The sequence below is a fragment of the Seriola lalandi genome, unplaced genomic scaffold (genome assembly GCF_002814215.2).
Source record: "Seriola lalandi dorsalis isolate HSWRI2012SDOR001 ecotype SW California unplaced genomic scaffold, Sedor1 jcf7180002054591, whole genome shotgun sequence".
Lineage (NCBI taxonomy): Eukaryota > Metazoa > Chordata > Actinopteri > Carangiformes > Carangidae > Seriola > Seriola lalandi.
The window spans coordinates 1,625,778-1,637,209 of record NW_019525144.1 but is presented as its reverse complement, the minus strand read 5'-3'; the positions used below and the strand labels follow the sequence as shown (position 1 = coordinate 1,637,209).

General features: G+C 41.9%; 1 protein-coding gene across 1 annotated transcript in view; it reads right to left on the bottom strand.

Moving 5' to 3' along the window:
• Positions 1–11,432, bottom strand: part of pcdh7a (protocadherin 7a) — a 43,523-nt gene that overhangs the window by 7,311 nt on the left and 24,780 nt on the right. The window contains exon 4 of the mRNA XM_023419211.2: positions 74–275. Coding sequence (XP_023274979.1) covers positions 74–275 — 202 coding nt within the window. The remainder of the gene's footprint in view (positions 1–73; positions 276–11,432) is intronic.

The following is an 11,432-nucleotide window of genomic DNA, read 5'->3' as shown; positions in this document are numbered from 1 at the left end:
AGGGGGGGGGGGGGGGTGTGTGAGAGAGAGTGCGTGCGTGTGTGTGTGTGTGCGTGCGCACGGTTGCTCTGACCATTCTCCACATGCTCCTCCTCGCCCACACTGCCCTCCGGTGTGGTTCGCTCATAGCCTTCTTCGGGCAGCGGCAGGGCTCCCAGCCGTGGCCCTGATGAACTCTTGCTGCTCGGTGTCTCTGAGTCCTCCATGCCACTGTCATAGCAACCGGCGTCCTGGGGCTGGCTGACTACCGAGAAGGTCACCCGGCGAAGGGTTCCCTGCAGGAATCACACACACACAATATGGGATTAATCATCCAGGATTCCTAATCTGAGATTCTAAATCTGGGGATTAGGTGGTGGGCAGTGGTCTGCAAAGACATATTGAGATTATCTGATCATGTTCGTCTTGATTATGGGCTTAGCTTCTACAATGCAGGGTAATAGTCATCAACCAATCACTGCTGTCTTTCAAAGTTTTTGGTTGGTTTTTAATCCCAGTTTAGATTAATGCTGCTGGATATGGCTGATGTTTACAAACCTCTGGCCTGCCTGAAGACACTTATTTTTCATCTGGAATGGTGCCCAGTAGTAGCAGTAGATAAGTAATATAGAGTCCCCTCTTAAAAACACTTACTTGGTGCTTAAAACAAGTGGAGGATTTTAAATGATAATTCTGGTCCTGTTCTATATTTTTCTTAATGTCAACAAATCCCATGGCAAAAACTAAAACCAGCAATGCACTTATCTTATTAAAAGTCTCGTCTGTGTATCCAAAGCTTCATGTAGCTTCTTTCTCTACAGCATACATCTCCATTGTGACATCTTCCTTCATAACTAATTACATTGGAACTGTAGTTTATTTTAACTTACTCCCACCTACAGCATCCTGCTGTGCATACAGGATAAATCCTCATTAGTTCACAAAATGTGTGAGAATCCACAGCTGAAAATAGTCCCCAACTAAAACACAATTTACTCCTGTTTAAGTTATGTCTGCTAAAGACTACAGCGCCCTGCTGTTTAAGGAAATGATTTCACTTATGAAAACAAAAAACAAAACAAAACTGTATATTTGTGACACTTTTTAAAGACTTGCATCTTCAGAAAGATCAAATGGGCTTTGGGCTGACTGCCACAAATACAGTCAGGAAGTTGGAAACTGGAGAGATGGATGAATGCATTGTTTTGTTTTGGTATTTTTGCTGGATTTGTTGACACTACCAAAAATATAGAATATCAACAGCCTCATCCTTTTAGTTTTATTGATTTTTAGATTGATTTTTTTTTTGTTTGTTTTCAGTGTATAATTTTATTATTGTTTTCCCTTCAGCTTGCAAAAATAATTGAACTTATTTTCTGATGTTTATGTTTATTCTGTCTTTTCCTGTTCTATTGATACGTCTGCATGATACGTGCAATTTGAAATTTACTGTTTGTTTTTTTTTTTTTATTACTATTTTAAATTGGCCCAAGGAAGACTACCAGTCACCAAGTGGAGGTTAATTTGGATCTGAATAAGAGAAACATGCCTTCCACTTGTGAAAGCTTGAATGAAACCATGGTGGTTTCAAAAGTAGGCTGCAGCCTTAACTGTGAACATAAACCAACAGGCCATCAACCACCAGTGACAAATCTCCCAATCCTGCAGTGAAAGTGGTGGTGATTCAGTAACGAATCACATCATTCACTCAAACTGAGCATCACACCTGCCGCTATTTTAACACACAAATCACCCCGGTGTACTTAGCGGACAAGTTTTCACTTTGGAGACGGGGAAAGACTTTAATAAGTCCACGCTGAGAGAATATCACAGAGAGTTAAATGATTGCGTCTGGCCTGGAGGGATCACTCTGCACCAGGAAGCCCATTTCTATACAACACCCCTCCTATCTCCCCTCATACTCATTTATCTACTTGCAAAATTACACCCCTTTCAATTTAGATCTGCTTTGAAACATGCGGCGTATAGAAAGGAAGTGAGTGAACAGAGGGATGGGGCAGATTAGGGTGGAAAAACTTCAGCTCGGAACGTCGCCTCAGGATAATCTGGAGGGAAACTGATGGACGGCTGGGATAAAAGCCAAAACTGCACAAATTCTTTTTTTCTTTTTTTTCTAACCACCTACAAGAAAAAGGAACATTTTTGAACATTTCAACTAATGAACATGCAAGACAAGAGGAGAGGGGAACAGAGCAAAATTAATTAAGCAGAAGGGGGAAATTAACAGAGCATTTGTTTCTTCTGCCATTTCTTAACAACGTTAAGATGAAAGAGGGATGAGAGAAAGTAACTCAAGACAGCAGGGATGGTGAGCACAAGCAAGACTGAGGAAGAGGAAGACATATTACAATCTAATGGAAAAGCAGCAGTTCTTGGAATCTCAGTGGCTTCATCTTAACTCTCCACAGAGAGAGCAATGTATTTTTAGAGCATTAGCTAGATGAAGCAGTCCAACCTCTTTTCCACTTGTTCAGTCTAGGGGCAATGGCACAGAGAGGGAAAAGTGGGTGACAGAGTATAAGAGGCAGAGTACAGAAAACCACAGAGGGCATCGGTAAGGATCTTTTTTGTTTTTCTGCGATGAAAACAGAAAGTTAATTGTGTGATCTCACCATAATAAGTTTGTTTTTTTGAGATCAGTGATGTTGACACCACAAATAAATCCTTGACTTAACAGGCTGTCAAAACTGTTTTCTCAGGATCATAGAATGATAATAACAATGCATCACCACGGCACAATGCTTTTTCATGATCACTGGATAATTATTTCATGATATAAATGATGTGAAAATAATAATAATTTCTGATCACAAGACAAGGGAAATCATTTCTCTACACCTATTTCCTCTCAAATCTTTTGTTTATTGAAACAACATAAAACAGGAAGAAAATTAGATTACTGAGGAGATGAGATTATTGTTAGCTCCACTTTGTGCCGTTCATTTATTACCATTACATTCGAGTCACAGGGCTACATGTCTGACTTTCTGATATATAAATACCCAGCAATCTTTCTGAAAACCAGGAAGGTTTCTTAACAACACTCAGTGATATTCGGAAGGTATTTCAGAAGGTTTTAACTTTTTGTAAGAAAAAACATTAAATCTTTTGCACAGTAGAAAATAATTTTACCCGTTTCCTCATTCACACATTTTTCCTAATTCAAGCACAGATCATAGCGTGAAATGATACTCAACTTGTAAAAAACTGTAAAAGCCTGAGAAACATACTTGGTTGTGCACAAATGGAATATCTTTTTTTTTTTTATCCATATAGTTAGAAAAGCATAAGAGGATCCTGGAAATACCTTCACAACAGTGATTAAACAAGTCTTAGAGTCTACAGCCATGTGAGCAGCTCTGTGAGTCTATGCTTTAAGCTAAATGCTAACATCAGCATGCTAGCATGCTCACAAAGACAATGATAACATGGTGATGCTAAGCAGACATAATGTTTATCATGTTCCATGTCTTAGCGTAGCATGTTAGCATGCTAACATTTGCTAATTGGCACTAACCGCTAAAGTCCAGCTGACGTTGGGGAGATCATTCCTTTCGCAGGTATTTGGTCATGAACCAAAGTACTGGCCAGATGTTGATCTATTGATGGCGCTAGATGAAAAGTTAGGGGATCACCAATTTATCCTAAGTGGGACATGAATGTGTGCACCAAATTTCATGGCAATCCATTCATCAGTTGTCAAGATATTTCAGCAGACTTCATCCTCTGGGGACCATGAATGTCTGTATAAAATTCAATGTCAATCCATCCAGTAATCTGTTTCCACCCTTCAGATGCTTAGGTCTATTACACAAACTGGAGCAAGGATTACTTTATGAATGTAGAAAACCAGTCTGCGACATAGGCTGGGACTTGATTGACAGACAAAAAGTGAGTTACTACTATTGGAGGCCGGGTGCTGGTTGCTCTCTGTGTGTGTTCTATTACAAAATTCATCTGTTCAGCCATGATTCCATCTAATTCAATTTCCCTCTAACCCTCTTTCTGGCCAGAGCTGCCCCCTTTCATTCCCTCATCCTGATTATTTTATTTTCTATTTCTCTCCTCTGTTGTGATCCTTGCTTCCTTCGGCCGATCCCGCAGTCAACTCCGCTTTTCACAGCTGTAGATCTCCCTCTATTCTCTGTTTTCCCTCTTGCTCCCCACCCCCACCCCCCCTCTCTTCCATCCCTTCTTCTCTTCTCTGCCAGTCAGCTTTATGATGTGGCGATCGATGATGTGTCCTTGACCTCGTTATGAGTCCCGCTCCTCTTTCCCACAGCAGGCTTTATTGACCCATAACTTCTCTACACTCTCTAACCCCTTTTCCTTCTTTTTTCGCTCATCCTCCGTCTTCTCTATTTCAAAGTCTTTCGCTCATTGACTAACCTCTCTTCTATTCCTTTGCCAAATCCCATATTTTGGCATCTTTTAGTCGATAAATTCTACTTATTGTACACTCTACACAGCCGGCCTTGTCCCTCTTGCTTCTTATCATTGTTGTCTCACTTCTTTCCAAATTTGGCTTTACACTCCTTCATTTCTACTCCTGCTCCTCCCCAATCATTCCAACATTTTTCAGTCAGTCTTTTTTTTTAAGCTTTTTGCATCTCTTTCTTCTTTGCTCATACGTTAAATATATCTGTTTTTATTTTCCTACCTTTCTCTAAAAAAGTAAATCTCCATACTCCTTGATGTTTTCCATCCTGAACAAAGCACAAAGGCCTGTTTGCGTGTAAGCGTATACATGCGTGTACGTGTGCATGCTTTCTATTATTTGGCTGAGCAGTAGCAATGAAGACTGATTACTAAATATGCCAAATATCTACTGAATTTCCACACACATCCATACATGTGAACATACACACACAAACAGATGAATTGGCTTAGGTCCAGTGTGTCCTAAGAATTCATGCCTGATGGGATATTAATTGAGTTTGACGGAGGACATAAAAAACCTTCCTCTTAATCTGACACGGGCCATTACGGTTCAATACTGACATGGGAGCTTCACTCGTCTGCACGGCATGGCGAGTGTGCTCGAGTGCGTGTATGCGCGTGTGTTTGTGTATTTATGTTCGTGTAATGCATCTGCGCTTTACAAGCGTGCGACTTTCCTGATACAGTATGGAAGTTATTGTGAAGTTATTTCTGGCAGATCAGTGTGAATCAAACAGAGGAATGATGGGTCTGAACTCAGACTAAACTTAACCATCTGAATCTTGCAGCTATGAAGAAACTATAAAAAAAAAAAATGTTCCTAATATAGCTTTCATTTCAGGGCAAGCTCATGGTGCAGTGCATGCACGTGTGTGTGTGTGTGTGTGTGTGTGTGTGTGTGTGTGTGTGTGTGTGTGTGCGCGTGCGTGCGTGCGTGCGTGCGTGCGTGCGTGCGTGCGTGCATGCATATGCTTACACTTACGAGTGAGACTTCACACCTTTATGTTTGTGTTTTATGGCGGTGTGTGAGTGTGAGACTTTCAAAGCCTGCAAGATGTGTTATGTCAGCCTGTGAGAATACGTGTGTGTGTGTGTGTGAGTGTGCGCGCATGCTCGTAGTGTGAGGATGTGCATGTGTGTGTGCTCGTGCACAGGTTGGCTTAGTCATCAAGGTAATTAGTGTGTAAACCTCCTTGCTGTCGGTTCAAAGAGAATTAACGAGCTCTAGTTAATTAACAGTCTCCCTCTCTTCTCCCTACATGTGTCTGCATATTCAACACATGTGTGTTTGTGTGTGTACATGCAACATCTCCACATCTGACTGTGTGTGTGTGTGTGTGTGTGTGTGTGAGAGCACATTAGTATGTGAGTGTGTTAGTCTATGCCCTGCTACACTCTGGTCTGCATAATGAATTGACAGGATGCGGCTTATGCATAAACCAAAACTACAAATATGGTTGTAGGACTAGAGCCACATTTCCCTTTGGCTCTATGCTGATTCTCATTTATGTTTGACATCATCTAGGTACAGGGGGAGAGCCACCACGTAATGGCTGATTTTATTATTTATCAGCTTATTATATATACATTATATTGTTTACTTTCTCTTTCATACATATAAGTATTGTGTTCATAACAACGCTCAGATTGGAGGTCAGGTTCCCACTGTGGCCGCACATTTGTTCATCCATTCAATAAACTCCAAGTCACGTTGCACGCAAAGTCAGGATGTCATACATAATCCATAACTGACCACAGTGTATAGAGCTGATGCACATCCTACTTTAGATACACTGCAACACATTACTGTAATGATTGTGGATACTAAAGATGGAACAAATAAACTCATTTTCTGCACCAAAATATAATTTGACTGTTTGACTTATATGGCTTATTTAAGACTGATACCAAAAAGATTGAAGATCAATATCCACTGACAGTGTATGATAGCTTTTTGCTATTGGATTTATATTTGACAGACTGGAAGTAGCTAAATTAATTGACAGAGGCTGTTCAATAATTACATTTGGGCTAAACAGCTCTTAGGTTTTAATTACCTAAAAGACGTGTTTTTTCTTGCCTGCTTGGTTTTGTTTATTAAAAATGTAACAGACTGTGGCAGAAGGAATTTATATGTTTTAATGACTGAGAACGAGGGCTAATATTTTCCTAATATTTCACAAATGTTCATCAGTTACAATGCCTTTAGCTAGTCTGATAGCACGTTGGCCAGCCTCACAAGCGATAGATTATGTTTTCACCTTTCTTTCCCAACATCCCACTCCCACCTTCCTGCACGTTGTCGCATGCCCGCATTTGTTTCTGTGCTAAAAAAGAAAAAGAAACTGGAGGTAGAGAGGATTTTTTTTTTCTTTCCGATGGTTAAGTTTGTTTTTGTGTTGAAACGGGCAGAAGTCGGACAGTTTTGTGAGCCAAATGTCAATCAAACGGACACCTGACATCCTATTTGCAATCTCTCCTTCCAGACGCCTGAAATTTTCCTAACGTTGACTGAGGGGTGTAGCTTTGCGTATTAATTTCCCTGCCAGTTGTCCTTGACTGATGATTTCAGCGTGTGGACACACGATATTTGATGCCAAGCATCAATATTTTTTAAATGTGATTATTTTCATGCCAGAAATGGGATTGTGTGACCCTCATGGGATACTGAAAGTCTCAATTAAAGGCCAGATTTATGGAATTCCTTAAGTGGCTTAGCAGCTCTAGTGGGTTAGAATAGCTCTCCCATTAAAATATAATATGTGTTTTCATGGAATAATTAGTTTACAAAAAACATAATTGAATAAGGAAGTATTTACAGGGTGTTTTGACATATCTCTTAGGAAAACATCTCTACCATACTGGACAAGCAGATATCAGATACTCAATGCGATATCAATATAACAGTCTCATGTCACTATTTATATGATCAAATTATGCCACCTCATCCTGTTCCTCATAATATGATAGCTCATTTACTCCCTAAAAATAAATGAGCTGATATTACATTATGTTACCATAACACACAATGAAAACTAACACGCCTCTGTTGACACCGCATGGGCATAGACCGCACTTCATACCTGGAATGCTGATCAGTCAGAATGACCTTTGCCTCTGCTCTCTTGTTTTGAAATCATGTTGTGCTAATGCAGCCAGCAGATGAATGTATGTGCTCAAACTTTGAGAGTGGAGTTGGTGCTGGAATGAGTGAGTGAACGCAAATAACTGTGAGTTTATTAGACTTCAGACATTATTGAAAAGTAAAGTAAAAGTTTGTATTGACAGTTTTTTTTTTTGCATTGAGCAGGAATGCCGTCACTTTGTGTGATTAAACTGCCACGTAAAAGACACTTCGTGTGGAGACGCTAACTACACGGATCAATTCACACTATTGTCTAATCACACTATTGTCTAATTCACACATTCAAAGCTGATGTGGCTCTTCTGATGTCATGTTTCGTGTCTGGCATGTGATTTAGTGTCTGCTTTTTCCTTGCCATTTCAACTGTGTCGCCATTTATATTCTGCTATCCATTCCAGATGCTTTGAATGATAATTTTAAGGGAATTTTTTCTTTTTTACAGGCAATGTGTGAAACTGTGAAATTTGGTAGAGAGAAGTCACATGAATATATTGGGTGTTTTATCTCATCTACTCAAACAGCTAAGTTCATCTGTATTTCTTTTATTTATTTATTTTTTGGCACCACACTTCAACACTTTTTTTCAATCACTTGTGTGATTTATCACCACGCCAACGACGCCAGTGAACAAAACTAAAGTAACTTTGAGAAAGTGATTGACTCCGCTGGTCAAATTTCTCCGTTCTTAGGTCAAATTTGCCCCCCCCAAAAAATCTCTGAAACATTAGCTAGAAAAATCTTTTGAAACCTTTTGCTGTCGACTGTTAAGTTATGCATCAAAGGCAGCGAGGAGGAGAAACAGTGAAAATATGCTGACAGAAAGCATCTCACAGGGGCTGTGTGAACAGGACAGATGTGTTAACAATTCATTTGACGATGACATATTTACACTAGTTATTTAAATATAGAACTGATCTAAAGCTGTATCCAGGACCTTGTGCTGTAATGGAGTGACGTGTGCAGTGTTGGAATGCGGTTTCCTGAGGCTATGCTGAAAGGAACAGACGTCCTGTTTACACAATTCAGCCATTAGGTCAAGCAAGACAGGTAAAGACAAGTGGCAAGGCAGAAAGTAGGAGGGAATAAGCAGCAACTAATGATGAATATAACAACTGTTAAATGGGTGAATAAGCACGAAAAAAAGAAGGAAAGAAAGAAAGAAAGAAAGAAAGGACCGTTAATCAGCATGTGTGGGAGGGTAAAATTGAAAAAAAACTAAAAAACAAGAAAGGCACAGACCAAAAGGCTCAGCACGACCACAGGCTGTCTGAAGTAGAAATGAAGAGACAAAGAATGCTGTTTAGAGCGCAGAGATGATGGGCTCTTGTGGTATTTGCAGAATGCAGAAAAATGGTTTGGAGCAGGTTGAAACTCAGCTTAGGGATGAAGCAATATGAGCGGCGATTCTTCAGCTGTCTGACTCGCAGATGTTGATGAGCCTGGGCGCCCTGTTACCACAACACACACACACACACACTCACATTCACTCAGTTTCCATGCAGATACCGTAAATCCACACATTAGGCACACCTGCTTGCTGACGCTCACACTTGCAGGTGTGCACGTATACACACACACACAAACACACACATGAACTCACACGTTTATAAGTAAGCAGCGTGTATGTTGCAGTGGGACCACCTCTGCAGTAAGAGCAATCCTCCCTTCTACATGCTTCTGCTCTCCCCTATTTTTTTTCCCCTCCCATATTTCTCTGCTCCCTCTCACCCTTCGTTCACTCTAACTTTCCCTCTCCCTCTGCTTTCCTCTCCTCTTCCCTCCTTCATCCTTCTTATTCTGCAGTCCACCAGTCACACAACCCCCCCCTTTTTCCCCCACCCCTTCCCTTCTCTCTTTCCTCTGTCTCAGTCTCTCTCTCCATTGCTCCCTCTAGAAGCAGGTGATGTAGAAGGGTGCTCAGCAGTATCTGACTATCAGGCCTGACTCTGTGAGAGGAATGATAATCACTGTGCTGCACTGCAGAGAGAAAGAAGAGAGGGAGCGAGGGAGAGACAGGGAGAGAGCAGAGGGAGGGAAAGGGGGCATGAGGTAGAGGGAAAGGGGGGCAAGTGCGGCAGTAGAGAAGGGGGGGCAAAGTAAAGTGGGGTGGGGGAAAATGAGAGGAGGAGGCCATGGCAGTGGGACAAAGAGAGAAGAGGGAGAAGAGGACAAAGAGAGAGAGAGAGAGAGAGACAAAGAAAGAAAGAAAGAAAGAAAATTGAGCACTGCTTTAGTAACATATACCTTCTGTGTGTCATACTCCCTCTTTCCCCACACACATACCCTCCTTCTCCCACCCCACTCCACTCCACTCATCTTTACCCTCCTGCATACACAGTCATACACATCCACACACTCCAGCTACAATGTACTACAATAGCTTGTAGTACAGCAGCCCTGCGATTTGAGGGAGAGCCTTAGCCTTGTGTCTGAACACCAGAGAACATTAACTGCAGCAGCGAGGTCATCTGATCGGCACTATGCGGTCCCTCTCTCTCTCTCACTCTCTCTTTCTCTCTCTCTCTCTCCCTCCGTTCCTCTTCACACTGCTGCAGTCTGCTATACTGGCCCCCCTGTGGCCACCACTGGAACTGCCTGCCACGCTGCCAATACCAGCACGCCTGTCCTGATAATCAGCTTTTGCATCATACAGTGTATATGTATGTAATTTGCTGAGTCTTTGCCGGTCGTAAATCACTTTCTCTTACTGGGAACAACTTAAGCCAAACTCTGCTGCCAGTGTTCATTATCATAGCCTTAACTAGCTAATGTAAGTGTGTGGGTGTGTGTATTTTTGTTTGCAGGTATGTATGCATGTGTGTGTGTGTGTCTGCGTGTGTGTGTGTGTGTGCGCAATTTGTGTAGAGAGAGAGAGACAGAAAGAGAGACTGCTTCACTGCAGGTCTACTGCATCGCCATCCACCACAGCTCTCTTACTATCAAGCTGTCCACTCTGGCATTGACTTTCTCCCTTCTCCCTGTCTCCATCTGGGTCCTCCACCCTGCAGATACACACTGAAAATCACTCACTCTATTCACAGCGCCGGGCCTTTGAAATGTTTATCCTTTTGTGCAGTCGTGGCTGTCTATAGGGGGAGAGACAAAACGGAATCAAAAGCTCATAGTGTGAGATGTAAAGCGAGGCTTACCGGACAAATGCCCATGATTCAGATTAGCTCCATTGTTGGTGTGTTCGTGTGTGTGTGTGTGTGTGTGTGTGTGTGTGTGTGTGTGTGTGTGTGTGCGCGTGCGTGCGCTAATGTGCATCACTTTCCACTGCTAGTCCCTAAAACAGTCATCTCTTATAATATCCATGACAGCACTCATTGTTAAGACAGATGCAAACAGGATGGTGGTGTACAACCGGCCTTCTGTACGCGCTCGTGAGTAAGAGAGACCATACATATGTATGCCTGCTATTTAGATGGCATTTACTGCTCATTCTGCGTGTATACGTGTGTTTGTGTGTGTGTGTGTGTGTGTGTGTGTGTGTGTGTGTCTGTGTGTGGACCATTACACTAATAGTATGCGTGTTAGGAAAAGGCTTTTCCCACCCACTGCTATTGTCCATTAAGGCTGACCAGAGGAGACTGAACAATGGCTTCACTGTGGGGGCTAGTGTATGAAAGAGTAAAAGTGAGGATGAGGCTAAAGATACGTAGTCTTACACACAAAGCTGGCAGACAGGCACACACGCACACACACACACACACACACAAACACAACCTCCCTGTTGAGAGTGATTAGGAGTGCTGCTGTGAACAATAGACAGAGTCAATAAAGGACCTCAGAGACATCCGGATACAAGAGCAAGGTCTCTATCCCTTCACCCCCCCCATCCCCCACC